Source organism: Sarcophilus harrisii, chromosome 4 (assembly GCF_902635505.1).
Source record: "Sarcophilus harrisii chromosome 4, mSarHar1.11, whole genome shotgun sequence".
NCBI lineage: Eukaryota > Metazoa > Chordata > Mammalia > Dasyuromorphia > Dasyuridae > Sarcophilus > Sarcophilus harrisii.
The window spans coordinates 59,433,287-59,457,543 of NC_045429.1; the positions used below are offsets into that span (position 1 = coordinate 59,433,287).

The following is a 24,257-nucleotide window of genomic DNA, read 5'->3' on the forward strand; positions in this document are numbered from 1 at the left end:
TACTAGCTGTTATCTCAAAAAAGAAGCCAGGGAATATTTTATAGTACACAGATATTTATCTCTGGAATTAGAAATGGTTCTTTAAAAATGCTATTAGCAAATTACAAAATATAGCAATAATATTTAGTGTTTTCATCACTTGCAGGTATCCCGAATATTCCTTACTTTGCTTCCTCTCTTCATATTCTCTCCATTCTAAACAGAACAGTTCTTCTTAGTACTGACTCTAAAGAATCAAATAAATGAATTCTATATTTCATATATTTTGTAGCAACACAATTTCCTAAAATAAGTAATCTATAGACTCATTTTCTTTACTACATATTGCCATTTTCCATCTCATAACTTACTTTATTGTTAAAATGTGTGAAGAAGTGACTTCTAGACACAAGGATGCTTAGACAAAGCTCTTGTAAAATCATTCAGTTTTCATTGTGGAACTTCACTGTGCTTTTAAATGGGTTTTTTTATTTTCTTTTTGGCATGCATGAAGAACATAACTATGTTAGCACAACTTAGATTAAGCTTTTTAAAAATCTCATAACCTGTCTCTATTTATTAAGTGAAAATAGGTCAAGAAAAAAGTTAAAACTTTCAATGTTAACCAACACGTGATTTTTCAGGTACAGATGATCCCATCTGTGGATTACTCAAGACTCCTGGAAGTTTCTCCTAGGTCCTGCTACTTGCTTTTTGGCCATCTTGTGGCAAATTACCACTTCTATTAGAGAATAGATGGTAAGCAAGGAAAAGTGGTCAAAGTCAAAACAACTGTCTTTGTTACTTGTTAGCAGCTCTGGAAAGAGGGTTTGTTGAGGGCAAAAAGTGGAACAAAAATAGATTTCCTTTATTAATCATCTCTTAATTTCTTTCCAATTATTATTGGAGAGAAATGAAAGTTGGCTATTTTTTATTGCAATGTGTCCATATGTGGGAGCCATTATTCTCAAACATTCCACTGATAACTCACTTTTCCTTCAATCTCATTTCCTACCTTAATTGTGTGAGACTGTGCTTTAGGATTGATCAGAATACATTACTGTAGCCTCAAAGTAAAAAAAAAAAAAAAAAAAAAGTTTTCACAAATTCTACATACAGGCAAAATAGGTTTACTGGAATGTCTTTAGTCACAGTTGAAAGTAGCAGTATTTAAAACATTAGTTTCTTCATAAATATATGGAAGCTATTTCCAAAATCTAATGTTTTTACATGAGAAAAAGTATACATTTTGTAATTATTAACTGAATCGTTACCATTCCTTTTTACATAATGTTTCATCTCTTATGTCCCACCCTATCCCTGAACTTGATGCAATAAATCCCCACCTCTCTAGTTTACAGTAGGAAATTGTGTTAAATTATAAATATCATCATCAATGTTTAACTCTATATACAAATAACGTATTGGCAAGTATCTAGTTTCAAATTAGACTCCTATAATATGGCAAAGTAGATGTTTCTGTTTTAAAAATAAATTAATGAGAGCATATTTTAGTGAAACAGAGGAGGCTACCAGGAACTTGTCAATGCTCCAATCTGAACTGGACACTTGCCTCTTTTTACTTCTTGGGAAAAAACATTTTTGAAAGTCATATACATATTTCTTAAATTATGCAGCAATCTTCTTCTTCTTCTTTTTTTTTTTTAAACTTGTCCCAGAATGGTTTTATTGGCGATCTCTGGTCACTGAATCAAGTCCGATATTTCAGGACAATAGGAACTATAAGAAAAAAAAGAAACCAATGGTATGTCAAGTCATTAAAAAGCATTTCTGAAGTCCCAGCAATTGTAATTCAAAAACAAAAGTAAAGAAGTTTCTGTTCTCACAGAACTTACAATCAATTGGGTAAGACAATATATAAAACTGTAGATATCTACAAAATGTAGTTAAATGTAGATATCTGCGAACCATACAAAACAAAAGGCATTAAAATAATGTTGTGGTCATGTATACTTATTGTGTATCTAAGTTATATTTTAATATATTTAACATCTACTGGTCATCCTGCCATTTAGGGGGGGGGGGGGGGGGGGGGGGTAAGAGGTGAAAAATTGGAACAAGAGGCTTGGCAATTGTTAATGCTGTAAAGTTACCCATGTATATATATCCTGTAAATTAAAGGCTATTAAATAAAAAAAAAAAAAAAAAAAAAAAAAGGCATTGTGATTGTGTGGGATCCCAACAGTAACAGATAGGAAAGATTCATATAGAAGATACACCTGAGTTTAGTTTTGAAGGAAACTAAGGATTCTAGGAATAGGAGATGAAGAGGAAAGCATCCTAAGCAAGAGAGTTAACTTGTAAAAAGGCCCAGAGATGGAGATGGAAAGCCAGTTCTGTTGGCCCCTAAATTGCAAAAGAGGAGTTTATAGTTACTCTTAAAAGAGGCTGTCTCTAGAATTTAATGAGTGAAAGAGTAACAAAATCACATCTATGCTTAAAAAAAATTTCTTTGGCAGCTATATGGAAGACAAATTCATGTAGAGAAATGCTTGAGGCAAGAGACAAATTAGAAGATTGCTTCAATTGTTCAGGCAAGACGCCTGAATAGAGGTAGTTGCTGTGTGAGTACAGGGAGGTTATCAAAGATGTTGACATAGAAATGACATGATGTGGCAATCGATTACATATGTGGGGCAAGTAAGAGTGAACAAAACTGGACATGTTCACATTACATTTGACTATCCACCTTTGGTGACAGTGAAAGAGAAGGTAAGGCACAAAGGTTTTTGGGTCTTTAACTTTTATCTTTGACCTTACCTAACAAAATGGGAGATGCTATATACTAACAAATAATAAATACCAAATTAGAGTTCTTCAAAAGACTATCATGAGGAAATTTCAAATTTTAAAATATTCATGAAAAGCAAAAATAACCTTATTTTATAAATGGAGAAATTGAGATAGATTTAACTTTCTTGCTCAACCTTCAAAAAGACAAAGTCTAAATAAATAGACAATCAAATGTAAGAATCAATACTGAAAAGCCCTGACAATATTCGTCCATTCTTGAATCAAAGTACATTATTTTCATCAAGAGAATACATGAAGCTAAACAACAGGGTAGAGTCAATGCTTTGGTCTAGAGTACAAGAAATCATATTTCTAACTGTATAAATGACATACTTTTTATTTAGTTCTGTTACATCAACTGGATAAAAATGAAAAGCAAATTAAACTTAACTCCAATGGATATTTTACAATATTCTCTCCCAAGAGCTATCAACACTTACTGATAATCACCAGCAAAAGGATAACAGCAACTAGAGCCATGATGGCCTTCATCTGTAACACAACAAAAAACATGGAAAATCATTAATATTTGCTAGTAATGAACAAGGAAGCTTTAAAAAAAAAATCAGTGAAATCTCAGTTAATGACCCAGAAATAAGTTGTTTTTACTAATTAAAATTTATTTTCACTTATAGTTTTGTTGGGTTTTTTTGGTTGCTTTAATAAATACAGTAATCTGCACAAGATTGAATTTTGCAAAGCTATAAAATCATTACTTTAAGTCAGATCCTTGTAAATTATTGTGAAGATTGAAGCTATAATTCAAAGAATAGGGAATTTTTGGCCCTCAGATGAATTAACTTAATCCAGTTTACAGGAAGTGTTAAGAGAAGTGATAGATCCATTTGTTCTCATGGTTGTGAAAATTTCTTAAGCTTTCAACCCATAATATTCTAAAAGGCCCAAAAAGATTCCAGGGACAAGAGATATGCTGCTAAACAAATAGCACAGAGCAAAACAAGTGAGGAATATTGGGATGCCTCCCCAGAGGTACAAAAGGCCACTGCACCTAGAATGAGTTAAGTAGAGTTCTAGAGGTGGCGCCTGTCACCATGGCTAAGAAGAACCAGGGGTGGAAAGCTAGAGCACAGCCAGGGGTATAGAATGCTGAGAAGATGGGCACAGAACATAATGGGAGGAAGGCACCATCAGGGTCCTAAGGCTCAAAAGGGGCACAGCTCAGCGGAGTTGAGAAATGAGAAACTAGAATAGTGTAATGGGGGGAGGAGGAAGAAAGTTATTACAGTATGGTTTGATTATAACGTTTCAGAACAACACTATGAAACTTGATCAAAGCAATGACATTGTGGGACATTCCTAACATGTGGGGGCTCTGGTCATATATAAATACTATAGCCCTTCTGACCAAAGGGGTAGACAAATGTTGATTTTTAAAGGAACCTAAAATTTTAACTAGAACATACATAGGATAAGGATGAAAGACATATTTATAGCTTCAAAGTGAATGATAATTTTTATTAAATTATTTTCATTTTCTTATGTTGTTTTCTACAAAATCTTCAGATGAACATTTTAAGTGATTTACCTAAGGTGATATGAAATAGGAGACACAATTGAGTTTTGTTCCAGCAAACATTGCTCCTATTAGCTATGTGATTGATTCTGGGGAAATCACTTAATAATTTTAAATAATCACCAAGGATTTATTAAGTGTCTATGCTATGTAGACTGCTCTCAAGGATTTTACATTCTAACAGAGGAACCAACATGTACATGTACAAAATAGTGTGAAGTGGGGGAAGAATGCTCTAATAGAGAGGAACAGGAAAAACCTCATGTACACTACTGGACTGGAGAGGAGTCTTGGTAAAAACGAACGATTCCAAGAAATGGAAGAGGAGGAAAAGTACATTGTGGGAATAGTGGACAACCATTGCAAAGACGTGGAAATCATAGATGGAATGTAATAGGAAGAGCAAGAAGACCAGTTTATCAGGCTTTACTTAGAGTGTTTGGAGGAGAGTGATGTACAGTGATGCTGGAAAAGAAGCAAAAAAATCAGACCATGGGAAATGCTCAAGACAAAACTTTCTATCTGATCCTAGTGATAGTAGGTTTGTAGTGACTTTATAGAGTAAGAGCATAACATAGATCATTTCTTCTAAATGATTCTGTATGAAGGAAGGATACAACAAGAAAACTATTGCAATCATCCAGATTAAGAGATGATGAAGGCCTGAACTAGACTAGTGGCCATGTGAGTGAAAGAGGAGAAAATATTTGGCCAATGCTGCACAGATGGAACTGGAAAGATTTGGCCCCAAAGCAGAAAAAGGAGGTGAGTGAGAATCAAGTTCAGGATGACACCAATGTTGTGAACCTCAATAAATGGAAGGATGGTGATGCAATCAAGAGAAAGAAGACATGTGGGAGAGGAATGGGAATGTTAACAACTAACTTAGTCAGTCACAGGTTTTGGTGAGACCAATATCCTCACTCTCTCTTTACATGTGCATTTGAAAATGTCACACTGATTGCTAAACACTGAAAGTGAATTCATAAATTTATTTTTTTGATGACTAAAAAAAAAAAAGCCCTTGAGAAAAATTTTCTATAATTTCTGTAATATTTAATTTCCTTCTTCACACAACTTGAGAAAGGCTAACTTTGCCTTAAAGTATATTGTTGAAATCATTCTTGAGACCTGACTGACTCAAAGAAATAAAATCTTGGCAGCTGACCACTTCCTGGTTGCTGGAATCAAGACAATCCTAAGTGCTTCAGTCGAGACTGAAGATTTGGCTAGCACCCCATGCTAGGGAGCTCAGAAGCAGGCGCTCTTCAGTCAGATGAATCAACTTGCAGTGTCCTTGATGCACAGCCTTGTGGAATATTCTTCTCTTGCTGTGGGTAACTATCTCCTTTTACTGTTAAATGTCTCACATTCCAGTATTTTTTAAATAATATTTTATGTTTTCAACTACACATAATATTAATATTCTTTTTTAAATAAAATTTTGACAGTAAGCAATTTGTTACAGGTTATATATCACATTCCAAAATGAAACCTAAATTATAGGGGCCTGACTTAGGCCCAGCCTATCATATAGTATTTCTTTATATGTATTTGAAAATGTTCCGCTGATTGCTTGACACTGAACAATGAACTCAAAAACTGATTTTTCTTGATGACTCTAAATAGAGGACTTTCAGTAAAAATGTCTGTAAACAATGCGAACTACTTCATACTGAATAGAATACATAGAACTATAATCAGGCAAAAAAAAATTTTTTTTCTGGTACCAAATTGTAATCTTCTAGGACCTTACGGAAAATCTCTTAAAAGGCAAATTAGCAATCAGATTCAATATTCTGGTGTGTGTGTGTGTGTGTGTGTGTGTGTGTGTGTACGTACACACATACACATAGATCTCCAAAACCAAAAAGACCTAAAGGATGTCCTGTAGATATTTGATTATGATTAAATTATTATAACTGAGGAAAAAATACAGAGAATCAAGCCAGATAGAAAAAGTGCCACATTTGAAGAGTTAAGTGCTTTAAAACTTTTTGTCTGAATATTAAGTTGATATGGAACTAAATTCTAAGTTTTATAACCTTACACAAAAGACATATTCTGTCAATTTGTGCTACACTCAAAATTCATAAGATAGGAAAGGGAATTCTTACATAACTTTTAAAATACTTCAATGAATAGTGTTTTCTTCTTGGAATATATAACTCTGCCAGGGAATGCCTAATTGCAACAATAGTTGTATTGTATCTGTGTATGAGGAAGAAAGGGAAAGGGCGCCAATTTAAACTAGGAGTCAAAAGTTCAGGAAAATGAAAAAAAAAATTTAAAAGCTCTTCTAAAATGCAATAATTTCTCAATTATTTTATAAAATTATTTCAGATTTACTTTTTTTTAATCTCTCTGGATCCTTCCTATAATGCAAACCAGTGGAATTCACCACAATACAGACTAATCTTAAACTCTGGGCAAAGGAATTTAATCATTAGTCTTGGATGGATAGATCTTATAATAAGGTTTCAGTTAAGATAATCAGCTTCAAAGCTGGAAGATTAGAGATCAGAAAGTAACAACTTCATTTTACAGATGAGAAACAGAGAGTTTATAAGTAATCTTCAATGAAATCTTGCTCAACTGAAAAAGTCATTGAGGCTTTAGAACTTCATTATCAATATAGAAGCAATGGGGTAACACAGAAAAATGGAGAGGCAGCTTAAATTGGCAAAGCAACCTGACAATCAGGGAAGTAATGAGCAGAGAAAGCAGAAAAATACTGTTAATCCCAAATATGGGATTTGTGTCTGTAACAGGCACTAACAACAACAAGGAATAAATCTCTAAAGTTCTAAAAGAAATCCAAGAATAACAAATAGGTCAAAGGGAGAAATGAGGGATTTGGTACCATGAAATTTCAAAGTCATCATTTACACATAAAAGAAATGTTTCCTCCAATGCTTGGTAGTCAAACTAAATTAAAGAGGTTCACACAAAAATTTCTGCAGGCATGTCTTTATAAATATACTTTTACCTGTTAAAAATTTCTGTGAGACTAGCAAAATTGGCTACAATAATGTTGGATACTTAAGATTTTTGCTAAAAATGAATTTGTCCAATAATTGATTTTAACATTGTTATTTTTCCTTCTCTTTTCTGTATGTTCATTTAAAATAACAATATCATTTCTTCTCAGTTGCATTTTTAGGTAGAGAACTACAGACATACAAAATTGCATATACTGGAAACAAAATCAATGTGATGGTTGATTTTGCTGACCTTTTTTTTTTCCCCACTTTTTGATCATTGTTATGAGAAGGGGAATATGTAAATTCAGAAATGAATGTAAAATTAAAAGAAAAGACATCAATTAAAAAATCAGGGGAAAGAATGACTAGACCTTTAAGAATCCTGATAAGAACTTATAGGGAGTGACTGAAAATTGTTATATTTTGTATAATGAAATTAATTTAAATATAATTAAACAAATAGGGGCAGTTAAGAGGCGCAGTAGATAGATTGTGGATGGAATAGCTGCCCTAGACTCAAATCTGGCACTTAGTTTCCTCATCTGTCAAATGAGCTGAGAAGGAATGACAAACCACTCAGGTATCTGCCAAGAAAATCCCAAATGGTGTCAAGAATAATCAAATATTACTGAAAAAACAAACAAATAACAACTGCATTCACTGTACTAATGTTCAAAATTAAATTTTTAATTAAACACTCCACAATAAAAAAAAATCCATTTTTAAATCTGTGAATTGTCTTTAAAGGGAAGGCACAATGTGAAAAAACTCTCGAGGGCTACAGTTTTTCTAATATGATAAATCTATCTAGAGGGAATAAGCTATTGAAAAGATCCTGTGTATTATGTTGTATAAAAGAAATGTGCAGCTCATCTTTTGAAAGGGTTCTTGAATTCTTTCTGCTTCCCAATGCCACAACAGGATTTATCACACCTTTTTTTTACTGTTCTACTTCACTACATGATGATAACCAGCACCTTCCCATGTACTTACTTTGCATCCACGCCACCACATTTGTCTTCGAAGCTGTTTTGATCTGTTGCTAAAAGCTGTTGCATTATCTGATAAGCTTTCTAAATCACAGAGAAGATAGAGAATGATTAAGAGACACAACAGATATCTTTATGTTACACAAGGTCAAGAAAACCTCAATTTTTAGTTCAGCAAACTTACTCCCTGTTAATTACAAGTGTAAATTATAAGTTAATTACAAGTATAAAATCATCCCCAAAGACATATTACAATATCTATTCCAAATAACAGAATTTCAAAAATTATGGTTTATGTTGTTAATTTATATGAACTAGGGAATAACTTTACAAACAATAGGGGATTAATAAGTGATTGTTGAGTGAATGACTACAAATCTTTATCACCAAAATACTAACTTTGCTGAGGAAATGTTATTAAAAGGCAAGTGGCTTAAGTGTTTAAGTGATTAGAAATTTAGACAAGAAAATGGTTTAATCATGTTTAACATATATTGGACTACTTGCCATCTAGGGGAGGGAGGGAATTGGAATACAAGGTTTTGCAAGGGCTAATGTTGAAGAATTGTCCATGCATGTGTTTTGAAAAATAAAAAGCTTTAATAAAGAAAAAAATAGTTTAATAGTTTAAGCTAGAAAATGTTGGGAACTGCACTGAACCAAACCCATGAATTTTAGATAAACAAACAAGTTACTTGATCAAACAAATCCACAAAGGACAGACTATCTATTAATTATATATAAATACCATATAAGGAATCAAATCTGTGGGTACATGAAGGTAACCAAAGCAGGACCAGCAGAACAAAGCATATGAAGGTCAGAAAAGCTTAGCAGATACAAAGTAACTAGTGAGCAGAAGTAATCAGAAGCCCCTCTCACTCTTTTAGTTATCCAAAGCAGAAATTCTATTAGAATTCTAGAAGAAAATTAACTCTTACTCAAAAGATATCTTTTTCCCTCAACTCTGATCTTTACTTTTTAGGAGATAATCAACTAAATACCTGACATCTAATTTACATGGAATAATGAAAAAATGAGGGGTTAGTAAAAAGATTTTACTTAAATATACATCAAATGTTTTACTTGGAAAAATGCTAGCAACATTTAATCATATAACCTATTCTTAATTTTAAATTATTTATGCTAATGTTGTATGTTAAATATAAAACACCAAAATATGAATAAAAATATTCATTATAAAAATATATTCACACCTGATTTGTCTTGTAGTTCATCCAGTCTTTCTCCTCTTTCAATTACTTTTGTAATATTTTCTTGCATGACATCAATTACTTCATCCACCTGATTCTGTACACTAGATTAAAAAAAAAAAGATGTAAAGCACAACATTATTTCTCTCTCCTTAGAAACAGATGTTTTTTCTAACCACTAATTGATAAAAAGAAGAAAATAAATGCTCAACCCCCCAATATTATCCATATTAATAGAGTCTAGGATAGAAGTGTCAAACACCAGGCAACAGAGAACAAGATTAAAATGTAGTTGGGAATTATTTAACAAAAGAAATGAAAATGAAATACAACAAAGATTACGTTAATTTGTAATTTTCTATATTAACATGCAGTTTGCAGGAAGCAGTGTTTATTTGCATTTGACATCACTGCTCTATGACGTTACCTGGACACACCTGTGATCTAATGACATTACCTCCAAAGATACAGACTATACTCCATTTGTTACTTCCTAATCTTGTTCAGTGGTATCAAACTTAGAAAGAAATGGCTATATTAATGTAGAAAACCACAAATTAACATTATCTAAGTTGTGCTATGTTTTTATTTTGTTAAAGATTTCCCAATTACATTTTAATCTGGCACAAGTCACACTGGGAAATCCATCTGTGGGCCATTTACTGTTAAGTTTGACACCTCTGCTCTACAGAACTTCCTTAGGATTTCTGGTCATTCTTTCTACCAAATTTCCCTGACTCCAAACCTTACATCATTGCTAGGTTAGAGAAAGGATTTTTTCCAAGCTTAATTAGACAAGAAGAACTCTACTCCATTTTATTTTCATTCTGCAATCTCATCAGAGACTCTTGCAGACCCCAAAGTAGAATTACCTTGCTGTCCCTACAGAGTCAGTCTATCAACAATAATTTATTAAGCATTTACTATGTGCCACGCACTGTGCTAAGTACTGAAAAAACAAAGAAAGGCAAAAACAGTCCAATCCTCAAGAAGTTTACATTCTTATGGCAGAGACAACATACAAACAAGACACTTATAAGGTAAATGGAAAGTAATCTCAGAGAGAAAGCCCTGATCTGCAAATCTTAATCTTGACTGATAATTTATGATTATCTTGACTGATCTTTGTGAACAAATAATTGAGTTAAGCGCCTTCAGGGTTAGCTACTGTAGGAAAGATAAACAACATAGGATAATCCTAAAAATGAACTCATCCAATCAATAGCTGAGTGTTTCAATATTGCAGGATATGGTACAAATCACCAAAGATATGCAGTGGCTGTATCAAATATAGATTGATCAATACTGATCTGTTAAAGATTTAAAAAATACTTAGCTTACAATAAAAATGATATTGTTTGCGATTATAGTAACTCTATCTAGACCCTATTATTTAAATAAGTTGTAGACTCCTTACCACTTTTCTTAGAGAATATGAAGCAATGCAAAAGAATCACTATAATGAAGAAACTAAAAAAATTTACAAAATGGCTTAGCCAGTTGATCTTGAAAAGAAGAGGTACAATAAAAGTTTAGAGTAAAAGGTAATAAGCAAAATATTACTGGGAGAAATGAAAAATTACAAGCAGTACTGCCTCATAAAACATTAAAAAGCAAATGAGGGAAGAACGAGATTACTTAGTTCTCATTATGGGACCTAGCTCACGCCAAAAGAAGAAACTGCAAAGAAGATAACAAATAGATATAAAATGAAATGATTTGACCAGAATTTCTGTTAACAATTTATTTCACTTAGTAGCTATAAATCACATCAAGAATTGGCAATGAGACTTAAGATGCAGAAATTGGAAGTGGGGATTTAAGCAAGTGCACATACAAAAATAATCCACATAGACTGTAATGTAATTCTCCCCATCCCCAGACTTATGATTTAATTGGTGTAGTTTCCCAGAAGGGAAATTCCTCCAACCAATATAAAATGGTATAATTTCTGCAACTTATACTCTTAGAAAGTTGTCTGGGACACAGAAAGTTGTAGGGTCACACTGTCCAGTATGTATTAGAGATGGAATTTGAACTCAGGTCTTCAAGGCTATTTATCTGTCCACTATTCTTCACCGCCTCTCAAGATAAAACAATTTTTAAAACATCCACAAGAGAATGGACAAATCTAAAACAATTAAAAAGATCACGAAAAGCACTATTACCAACCCAGCCTATTAAAATAAAGCAACCAAGGAAATGTGAGCAAACAAAAATCTACTGATCACCTTCCTCATCTCTATAAAACCTTTGAGAATCATAGAATTTATGAAAAGGGAATAGACAAGCTTTTATTAAGAATTTTCTATAGCAGACCACATTTGTACAGTCACCCATCTGGGGAATAATACTGAGAATGTAAGATCCCACTCTAATTTGTCTATTACTAAAAAACATTTGACTTAGTAGAACAAAATGTAGCAATAAAGGCTACCTTACCAAATGAAGTTACCTTTCATTTTTAGCATATATAAAACTCCATGAATGCATAAGACCATAAAAATAACTCCATTCAAGGATCCAATGAGTCAACATCAAGTGAAGCACTAAATAATAAAAATAGCTAGCAGATATAGAGTCTTATGATTTACAAAGGCCTTTAAAGATATTATCCTGATGATCCTTTCTTACAGAACAATAATATTCTATAACATTCATAAACTATAACTTATTCAACCATTCCCTAAATGCTGGGTCATTCACTCAGTTTCCAGTTCTCTGCTACTTTGGGCATAGCTCCAAATTGATCTCCAGAATGGTTGATCAATTCACAACTCCAACAATGTATTTTCCTACATCCCCTCCAACATTTATCATTATCTTAGCCAATCTGAGAGATATGTAGTGATACCTCAGAGTTATCATAATTTGCATTTCTCTGATCAATAGTGATTTAGAGCATTTTTTCATATGCAAGTCCATATTTAGAATGAGAAAATTAAGACCCAATGAGATTGAGTATTCTGCCCAAGGTCATAGGCAGTAAGTGAAGAACTGGGATTTGAATTCAAGTTTTCTGGTGTCAAATCCAGTGCTTTTTTCATTTTCCCCTGGCTATTATTAATTTAACTCATATATTTTATGTATTTTAGTTATTTCAAATGGAATTCCTATGATCATTTCTTTCTCTGTTTTGAAGAGTTAGTAAAGTTTTTAATCATCATAATTGGTTTCATCTCTGAATCTGAGATTTTCTAAGTATACTGTTGTATACTTAGATTTAATTTTGTCTCCACTTTGTCAATATCTGCCTTTCATTTTGTTCTAGTCTTATTGATGTGGCTGGCATTTCTATAAGTATGCCAAGTTATATTTCTATAACCATGCCAAACTAACTTGGAGAGGAGAAAGATTTTATTTATACCCTCTTTGTACTGAAAAAGTTTCTAGTGTTCATTACAAATAATGTTAATCCTTGATCTTAAATGCTTTTTAAAAAATCATATTAAAGCATTTTATTTCTGTGCACTTAAGAGAATCTACCACAAATGAGTTCTATATTTTGTCAAAAAGCCCTTTCTGCATCTACTGAAATAACTACATACTTACTGTTTGTGTGATTATGTTAGTTATTTTTCAAATAGGAATTAACCAGGTTTATATCTGGCAAGACTAAAATTTTATTGCATTGAACTATTTTCTGACTCTATTGCTGTACTCCTTGTGAGAATTTATTATAAAATTTTGCATCAGTAGCCATTAGTAAAACTTTTTATCTCCCTCTGATTCCTCTGGTTGGAATATTAGGTTTGGGTTTCTCATATCAAAGGAGTAAAGGAAAATAAATCTTGTGAAGTATGATTTTTAAAAAATATTTCATAGGATTTGCTTATAAACCTATTTGGCACAAATTTCCCCCAAGTTTTCTCCAACACCTTGGCAGCTCACTTATGGTTTATCACGATTCTTCTTTTTCTAAGATTAGGTTAAGATCTTTCTGTTTCTCAAGTTTTTTGATTCAAGATGGTTGTCTGATTGTCCAACTCCCATATTCCTATTCTAACAAAATTCACACCAGATCAAATAATGATCAAAAAAGGCAAGTACTAATATTTCAGAGTCTGATTTTTTTTGTACAGCAAAATAATGTTTTGGTCATGTATACTTATTGTGTATCTAATTTATATTTTAATATATTTAACATCTACTGGTCATCCTGCCATCTAGGGGAGGGGGTGGGGGGGTAAGAGGTGAAAAATTGGAACAAGAGGTTTGGCAATTGTTAATGCTATAAAGTTACCCATGCATATATCCTGTAAATAAAAGGCTATTAAAAAAAAAAAAAAAAAAAAAAAAAAAAAAAAAAAAAAGGCAAGTACTTTTCCCCCAGAATTCCACAAGAGAACAGTCAGAAGCCTAATGACAATAGTAAAAAGGGATCATATGTAATGGGACTAGTATAGCCTCAAGTCTTTTGTTCAGAGGCCATCTCTCACCACTGTTCTGAACTGCCTTTCAAAGTTGTAACTGGGAACCAGAGGCTTTAATAAAAAAAATACAATCTCCAAGTCAAGGAAGATGAGAAGCCCATGAAATCCAAAATGTGTCCTCTTTTTTAATGCTGTTTTCAAAGCCTGATACATAACCACTAAACTATTCAGTTTTTGAGCATAGCAAAAAAAAAAAAAAAAGCTTACTTTAAGAGCTAGAAATTTCAGTCATGCAATAATTTATACAAAAATTCTGAGTTTTGTGCTTTATATGACTCTATAAAAGAATTCTAAGGAATAACAAAGAAAAATCCAGTAGTTGTGCTTTATAGTTTATGTAACTTTATGATGGTCATTATCTTCTCCCAAACAAACTTATTTATGACCAATGAACTATTTTTCTTTTTCTTTTTTATTTTTCTGGGTATATTTGGCAAATTTCAAAGTGGGAAAACAGTATTCTTGTCTACCATAAGGTCTAATAAAACTGACCTAAGAAATGATTCTCACATTTCCACAGCAAATATTAAATTATTTCTAGTCTTAATCATTTTGAGATAGTCAAGACTCAATCAATCATGTCAACAGTGGTATAGATAATCCACAGTGGGTAAAAGATCCAAGAAGGACCTTGAAAATTGTCTGCATGCCTATTTTGCCTGCCTGTTCCTTCATTCATACTAGGGAGGAAAAGTTCCCCTCTTAGAAAAGAAAATTATTGGAGGGCAATAAGTAACACTATCTTAAGGCAAACCTCTCCAATAAGTAGATGAGAACAGTTTCTGGGACTATACCCTGTACTCAAATGTTTTCTCAAATGCTCAGAAAAGGGAACAGTATAATTTTATCTTTTGGACACCTTGAACCATAAGTCCCACAAATATCTCAAACTCAAAACAAGCAAAACAGAACTCATTATGTTTTCCCCAAAACTCAACTCTCTTTTGAATTTCTCTACTACAATGAAGTCCTTCTATTTTCCTTTTAGTCACCCAGGTTTATTTCTGAATTCCTCCTCAGTTTCCCCAATCCTCATGTTCAACTATTAGTTTTTTTGTTCCCAGCTCTTTATCATTCACATTAATATATTTCTCTTCACTCACATGACTATCAACCCTCATTCAGGCTCTCATTATCCAAGACTTTCTACGAAAGTCTACCTAGACTTGTTGATCCAATCAATTTTACTTCCTTAGAGCTGCCAAAAGGGTTATGCTAATACACAGTTGGTTCAGATTACTTCCCTGCTCAAAAATTTCCAATGTTCTTGTTAACTATAAATCACAAACTCTTCTATTTGGCATTTAAAGTCCACAATCTGACTCCAGATATTACTCTCCTATTCACACCTTATAATCATTGATGTATATTGCTCTTACACATGTATTCATCTTTTCTCTCAATAGAATATAAGCTTCTTGTGAGTGGAAAATGTTCTAATCTTAGTACGCCTAGAATCTTGTATAGTGCTAGGCCCAGAGTATGTGCTTATAATAAATCCTTTAACTTTAATGAATGATAAAAACTTGGTATGCTATTTCTGAAAAGAAAACTCTCCCTCAATCTAAACCCAAAGCTATAACCAGTAATTCTGGTACTGAGTCAAATACTACAAAATTGGGGGGAAGAGAAGACCTTGGGTCACCATTGTTCAGAAGGAGAAGAAGCAGGACAGAGAAAGACAAGGAGTAAAAGGGGGTTGAGGTGCACAGTGGACAAGGATGAGGAGCTTAACTCATTTACATTTTAGCTTTCCTTGTTAACTTCTCATTGATCTCAATTAACTTAGGGCAAGAAATCGTAGAACAACTACCTATCTCCAGTCATAGAAATTTCCTATATTAATGGTAGACAGAATTTCATCAATCATTCAATAAATCTAATGTTGCCAAAGCCTATTGATTTCACCTTTGTAAAATCTCTCAAATATGTCCTCTTGTCATTCATCCACTAACGTGATTTTCTTTTCTTTTTTTTTTTTTTTAAACTAATGTGATTTTCTTAAAGGACAATTCACATCATGTCACCTCCCTTAATCACTAAATTCCAATGGCTCCATTATCACTTCTAAGAACAAATACTAAATTCCCTGGCCACTACCATGCATTAATGAAGTCATGGGTCCGTCCATAAAGCAAAGTGGGTGCTAACTTTAGTTGTTTCTATCTGCTGAAAGAAAACGTTTGCTTAATGTCTGTTAAACTTCAAACTAGGACAAAATCCATTACTTCATGCTAGTTAACAATTTTAACAGGGCCTACAATTAGGCTACAATCAAGCAATTACCATATTCCAACATGGCACTGTGCTAGGTGCTGGATACAAAAAAAGCAGCAAAAATAGTCTCTGCCCCCAAGAATCTTACACTCTAAGGTGGGAAAGAATGTTCTAACAACAATCTTGTCAAACTCTCCACAGGACTTTTTAAAAATCTCTTCTTGGCCTGCAACTGATATTGGTATAGAACCTGAGGGATAGCCTCTTTGCAAATAAATGTGATAGCAAGACAATATGAACAATTATCCCAAGAAATTCTGTTTCTTGTTGGCCTTGGTTACACAATGACACCAATTCTGCCATTTCCTCAATTTGCTTTTTCAAGTAAGCCTGGGCCATTCCTCCATTTTTTTGCATTTACATTGTTTGCATTTACCTAGAAAAATGCAGTACTGACATGGTCCGGTTTATCTACTATTATGACAACTCATTGACTGCACATGGATCTCACATTTAGAATACCAACAGTCTTTATAGATGCCTAAAAACTGTGTTTCTTAGCAGCTTCTCTGCTTTTCTTCCACTTTTCCACTAAGAAGTGGAAGACGTTGGGCATACAGGATTAAGGTCAACCTGGTACTTTTATTTCATGGGTGATTGTGGCCACAGAATTCATCACTTCCTGGCCAACCTCTTGGCAGTGAGTGTCTCCATACTCAGGCTTTAGAACAAAATGGTTTCTTATCAGAACATCTGAAAATTTTCCAGTTTGGTAAATCCTGGAAGAGTCTTCAAGAACAAGAGTTATCACTATGAAACTATAAAAGCATTATAATAGGGCCATTGGGAACTTATCAATAGAAAAAAATTGTATTATCTTACATTTATCAAAACAAAAACCTTAAGAGAACAACATCATTTCAGTTATGTCTGACTCCGCAACCCCATTTGGGATTTTCTTGGTAAAGATACTGGGATGGTTAGCCATTTCCTTCTCCAGCACATCTGACACACAAGGAAACTGAGGCAGAGTAAAGTGACTTGCTCAGGTCACAAAGCTATTAAGTATCTGAGGCCAGATTTGAACTTAGGAAGAGTTGTCCTGACGCCCAAGCCCAAGGCCCTCACAGCCTCAACAATATGTTCACCAGTGTGTTAATTATGGTATTTTCTTAATAGATAAGACTATTTAATAGTGTGATTTTTCTCAGTGGGTTCTACTGACTCTTTCTGAATTGGATTACAATTCAGAGTTTTTAAAAGAGGAAAACAGGGGTCTCCAAATGCATTGCCAATCCCCTTATTTTCTTGCCTGTGTCATAGTACCATAAGTCATAATCATAAAAGAAATATATAATCCATAAATCTTCATAGGATCATAGATTAATGGCTAAAAGGAATCTCACAGGTGACTTAGTCCACTCCTCTCATTACAGAGACAAGGAAACTGAAGCTAAAGAGGTCAAATGTTTGCCCAAGCTCAGTGGTGGGATTTGAATGCAGGTACTTGGTCTAGGGCAGTGTTCTTTGCACTCTAACACAGTGCTCTCTCAATGCAGATTGTTGTTCCCTGATAAGCTGAAGATTTGATCATTTTTTCAGATTTTATCTTGAATTAAGCACTAAGCAGAATCCAACTAGCAAAGTGCTACTTTAGTATTGTAAGGTAATAATTGCCTATGTAGTCTATGTTCTCTTTAGCACAATGCTTGTGGGTATATACCCTAAAATAACAAAACACTTTAGTGTAATGGGCTGAGGTTTGAGTTGATGCACTGAGGTCCCAAGTACGTGAGGTTAAATAGTAATTGGGCTATACTTTATTAATATACATGATTGGATAAAGAATGGTCCCTGCCCACTCTCTGTGCAAGTCCTGATGTGTTGTATAGGAAATGACGATTTTGGTGGGTGGAGGCAGAGACAGAGACAAGAAGAGAAGCTGGGGGATACTGACCTTGGTTCCATACTCCTAGCTGCTGGTCGTGTGGCTGCTAGTCTAGCTAGCTTCTTGACTCAGCTGCACACATTGCTATCGCTGATTCTCTTCCACCTCCGACCCTTCTTCACTGAGAATAAAGACTGACGATTTTCCCCTAACCTGAATTCCTGACTCCTGCTGATTTAAAAATACACGGTCTTCACACTTTAGCACTGAAGCAATGCTTAAATTCTTCTCAAAATGGCATCATCCAGGAAAGCAATCATTAAGCATGTATACAAATTTATTGTAGCCTTTATTAGGATATAGAAGGGCTGCATTAAGGGGAACAGAAGAAAAAAGGTAGATATACTAGGTACTAGTATCTACCAGATATTGTGCTAAACACATCTCATTTCATCCTCACAACAATCCTAGAAGGCAGGAGCTGTTATTATCCTCATTTTATAGTTGATGAAACGGAAACAAATATAGTCCAAGTAGCTTGTCCAAGGTCACACAGTTATTAAGTGAGATCTTCCTGAGCCACCTAGCTGCCCTAAGAACCCCACAAACACACGTGATCTGATATCAAAAGGGAGAAATTATGTAAAATGTAGACAAAGATAATTCTCATTAAATTAGAGACAAATGAGTAACTAAAATACTGACTGCTAAAACATCAAACATATGAAAGTGAATAAAGTTTGATTTTTGTGGATCCCCCGGCAGAAATCTGGTAAATATGACATCATGCTTTCATTCAAGTATTGATAAAAATATTAAATAACAAAGCTAAAAATAGTGTAACTTCCCAGTAACAGGCTCCTGAAGGAGCCCTTCCAAGGTGACATTAAATTCCCTAACGGTTATGCTTCATAGACAGCAAAGTCAGTCAATTCCCAATTCATTTTATTGAACCATCTTTTCTACAAGAATAACAGATTTTATCAAACTATATGGCTAAAATCTATGTATCTTCTATTCTTTGTTCTTGTTGAAAACAATAGGCGCTTTAAGAATGCTGTTTCCTTTTTAAGATGATAGCTAATTATTGCTTTAATTACACACCTGGTTACTTCACCAGACCAGGTAGTCTCATTCATCTATGGATGTAATTCTCTTCCACCTTTTTTTTTTTAAACTTGGACATTATTTAATAATAATAATAACCCTTTGTATAAGTAAAATATCACAAAATAAGAGAATTTGTGGCATTTGGAATTGGAAAGAACTCTAAAAACCATCTAGTCCAAGTCTACCATTGTACGAAAAATAACACTAAAGTACCTAACCAACTTATCATGGCCATGAAGTAATGTGGCAATTCTGAGAAGCAAAAAAGTTCAGATTGTATTGATCTCTTGTTTTTACATCACTTTTGTTTTCCCATTGTATCTTCCCTTCCTTCTCCCAGAAAGTCATCCCTTATATAACAAAGAAATTTTTTTTAAAAAGGAAAAAATAATCAGTGATATAACAAATATGTAAAAACAGAATATTAGAAATGTTGACTTCACACAAAGTATTCCACATCCACAGTCCCCAATCCCTGAAAAGAAGGGGAAGGGCCTTTTCTTTTAAGGGGCCAAGTTTGGTTACCAATGCCCTTTAATTACAGCATGCTGCCTCTTCTTCAGTACCCTGCAGTGTATTCAATATAAGCTCCTCTATATTAAAAAAACAAAACAAAACAAAACAAAACCCTGCTTAATTCAATAGCATTTCTTCCTTTCCATTTGCTACCTAGACTTGTACTTACTAACAGAAAATTATTTGTCTTTCCATTATATTTCTAAGTATATTACCATCCTTTACTAAGAAAAAGTTATGGCACTCTATCCTGTTATTTAAAAAAAAACCACAACATCCATCATTTATCTACAATGGGGAAAGAGTCTACTGTGTATGTACCTTTTAAAATACAAAGGGTATTTGGAAACAAGAAATGAAATCATTTCACCTATAAAGTAAGTCTGTTGATTGTAGAAGCCAAATTAGCTATTTCTATTTTATAACTTTTTTCTTTGGCTCAAAGCATCCTAGCCTCGCTCGCTCTCTCTCTTTGCTGTAAATTGTGTACTTTTGTATAGGAAGATGTTGTTTGAATACCAGTTTAACTTAAATAACTTTTAGGTAACCCTTAAGTTTATTCCTTTATGTTTAAATTCAGACAATGGAAAAATTTAGACACCAATATACTGATCTCCTGAGTTAGTAAAAACCACATCATAAAGACAGCAACTTTTCCCCAATTAGTCAATAGCTTAATAAAACTCTTGGCAAATATAATCTGCTAAAATGAATTAGTGGTTTTAGTTCCACAAGACTTGTAATTTAAAAATCACATAATTAATTTCCACTGGAAAATGTTAGAAGCAACTCAGGTAATGACACCATAATTGTGATATATAAGAAGGTAGTTTTCACTGAAGATAAAAGGGCAACAACAGAAGGTACTATTTATTAAAATTTCAACTAAAAGGGAAAGATTTGAAATTTTCATAAGGATATATTTAGTGTATTCTGAGATCAAACTGTAATTTACACTTCTAGGGAAAAAAAGACAAAGTGCATGGATATTGCTGACTACATCAGAGTTACAAGCTGAATAACTCCTATAGCTGGAGTAAAAGACTAATCAATCAATGAGGATTTATTAAATATTAAACACTTCCTGTGAGCCAGTACCTGGCATCAGTGCTGTACAAAAAAAAAAAAAAAAAAAAAAAAAAAGATAAAATCACAGTTCTTATTTCCAATGAACTTAGATTATAAAGAGGGATATCATGTAAGTGAAAAGGTAGATGCAATGTATGCAAATACTGCATGGAGGGACAAATGTCACAGAGGTATGGGGGCAGAACTGTTGAGATGATGAAAAGGGTATTTCCAGAGTTTGGTGAGGGTTCATGATGTTGGCTTTTTCAAAATTTTTATTTGACTCAAAATAATTAATGTGAAGAGTAGAATGAAAACAATACTAGATTTGTATCACAAGAACTGTAGTTTGAGAATGAAGTCTACCATATACTAGCTTGTGATCTTGTGTAAATTAATCATTAAACTTCTGAACCATGGTATCCTCACATCTATAAAACAGGAATAAAGATACTCTCAAAAGTATTCCTGTTAGGTTCAAATGAAATAATGTTTGTAAAGTGTATTTAGCTGGGGGGGGAGGGGGAGCAGGAAAGAGATGAGGAAGGGGGAAGGGCGAGGCAATCAGAATTAAGTGACTTGCCCAAGGTCACATACCTAGCAACTGTATATTGTCTGAGGCTGAATTTGAACTCAGGTTCTTTTGACTTCAGGGCCAGTACTCTCTTCATTGTACCACCTAGGCACCCCATAATATAGATTTTTATTAAACAAAAAAGTGCTACTTAACTATAAATAAAATATTACCATTATCTCAACCGCCTGTAATGTTATGTCCTGTTTTTCCTCCAACACTCTCTCTCAAGAGCTCTTTAAGTCCCTCCCATCAAATTGAGAGCTATTCCTAATCTTTGTCTAATCTTAAATCCTATATTACCAACTGCATGCTAGTTATCTTCAATTGGCAATTCCCACAGGAACCTCAAATTCAACATGTCCAAAACAGAACACATTTTCTCCCCCTACTTCTATCTGAATCTGAATGATCACTTTTCTGGTCATACAAATTCACACCACTGGTATTAATTCCTGATACTCTCTTTCATCCTCTATTCTCACATCTAATCAAGGGCCAAATCACATCAAATCTGCCTCCACTTATCTTGCATCCATGCTCTTCTTTCCACTCACATAAGTAAAGTGATATGGGGGAAAAATTCAAAACAGAATATTAAACTCAACCTTGTATTTAATAAACTAGAAAACATAAATTACTTAGGAAAGAAGCAACTATTTGATTAAAAAAACTCCTGGTAAAGCTAAAACATAGGATGGCAGAAATTAAGCTTAGGCCAACATCATATACTATATTTCACAATAAATTTTTAAAGAATATGTGACTTTAATATAAAAGATTATACTATAAAAATATTCAGAAAAAAAGAATAGCATTTATTTTTCAGTCATGGATAGGAGATATATTCTTAATCAAACAAGGGATGGAAGGAATAATAAAAAATAAGTAACTTTGATTAAACGAAACTGAAAAGCTTCTGCAAAAACAAAATCAATGCACCTAAAAATAGAAGGAAAGCAGTCAAATTAAAATAACATTCTTGTGTCAAAATTCTCAGATAAATATACACACAATTAATACACATATGCATAGATGTTATGTGTATGAATATAGATGTTAACATATACACACATGACCAAAAAAATCAAGAGATAAGTTGTGTTCTCAAAATAAGGATTGCAAATTATTAACAACTATATGAAAGATTGTTCTAATTCATTACTAATAATAAAAGAAACAAACCTGAGATTTTTAATTTTATAGCCAAGAAACTGAAAAAGGTAACAAGAGATGGGAATAGTTAGTACTGGAGAAGATGTAGGAAGATGAACACACTACTGAATTGTCGGTGGAGTTATGAACCAATTAAAATATTTTCCAAAAATAATTTGGAATTATAAAAATAAAATTACTAAAATGTTCATACCCTTTGATATAGAGATTTCACTACCAGGCTTATACCACAAAGAGATCATTTGATAAGAAGAAAGTTCCCAAATACACCAAAATATTTGCAGCAACAATTGTTTTGTGGTCATTGAAAATTAGGAAAAAAAGCAGATAAACTCATCATTTGGATATGCCTAAACAAACAAACATAAAACAAACATTATATGAATGTAGCAGAATATCACTGCACAGTAAAAAAAAAAAAAATAAAGAATATAGAGAAGCATAAAAAGACATTTTCTGCTGCAGAGTGAACTAAAGTCAAGAAATTGAAATTTACATAACATATATAATATCACACAAAACAATATATATTACACAATAACTTCTACAATATAAATGGAAAAAATTACAAAACAATCAAAAGCAAAATTATAAAAACCAAGTATGTCCCAAAGAGAAGCCAGGAGAACATGTCCCTACTCTACTCCTTTGAAAAAGTTAAGAGGTCCATGGGGATATAATATTGGACATATTTTCTGACTGTTTCTATGTATTGCCCAATTTTGCTTATTGTTTTTCTCCTCAAGATTTTTTGGTCATATAGGATGGTTCTCTGGGAACAGGAAGGGAAGAGATACTGGAAAAGTTATACTGTTTTTTAAAAAAAAGATATGAATTAAAAGTTATTTTGAAGAAACAGAATATTAACTATGACTTAGAGATAGTCCAACCATCTCATTTCATAAATGAGAAAAATGAAGCTCAGCGAGATTTATTCAATGTCACAGAACTAGTTAAATGACAGAGAAACAAATGACCAAAAAAAAAAAAAAAAAAAAAAAAAAAAAAAAACCATCCAAAAACTTGTTAATGCAATTCTGAAAGAGGGAACTGAGATAACAGATTTTTAAAGGATTAACGTTTAACTCTATAAACTTAGCCAGTGAATTTGATTTTGATTCCTAAGAGTATCCTAGGTAGATCTTTGTCTTTGGTGATCTCAGAAAGGAAGTGTTGATTACAAAGAGCTAGCAACAGGATATGCCAGACCAATCTCATTTCCCGTTTTTTGACAGAGTTGTTAAGTTAGTAGGTGGAGGTAATATGCTGAGGATGTAATTTACTTAGGTTTTTAGCAAAACATTTGCCAAAGTATCTTGAACTATTTTCAGTAAGATGGGACAATGAGATGATCTGGGGTTAGCAAGCAGTGGGTGACAGGAAGTAAAAAAAAATTCTGATGGGTTAGAGAATTGGACTGGGTTTAACAAGTTTAATTTCAGTAGGGATGATGTAAAATCATTTACATTTATAATGTGGTCTGTGAGCTCAATGGAAGTCAGCAATAGGTGTGGCAGTCAAAAAAAAAACAAACAAAAAAACAAAAACAAACAAACAAAAAAAAAAAACCTGGTGTATTGGGAGGCTTCACTCCCAGAAATAGGAAAACTTTAGAGCTACTATGCTTTGCTCCTACCATACCTCAGCTGAGGAGTGTGTGCAATTCTAGTTGATCCTATAGAAATAAATACACTGATGAGCCTGGATAGTGCTCAGAAGAGGACAGCCAGAATGGCAAAGGGCACTGGGCACCTATCACAT

General features: G+C 33.3%; 1 protein-coding gene across 2 annotated transcripts in view; it reads right to left on the reverse strand.

Annotated features, from left to right (window-relative positions):
* Nucleotides 1-261: 261 nt before the first annotated feature.
* The window catches only part of VAMP4 (vesicle associated membrane protein 4), a 41,618-nt gene continuing 17,622 nt past the window's right edge, over nt 262-24,257 (reverse strand). For both annotated transcript variants that reach the window (XM_031936885.1, XM_031936884.1), the window contains exons 5-8: nt 9,518-9,618; nt 8,305-8,384; nt 3,234-3,285; nt 262-1,719 (exon numbers count right to left, since the gene is read on the reverse strand). In XM_031936885.1, the coding sequence (XP_031792745.1) occupies nt 1,691-1,719; nt 3,234-3,285; nt 8,305-8,384; nt 9,518-9,618 (262 nt within the window). In that variant the 3' untranslated portion in view covers nt 262-1,690. The remainder of the gene's footprint in view (nt 1,720-3,233; nt 3,286-8,304; nt 8,385-9,517; nt 9,619-24,257) is intronic.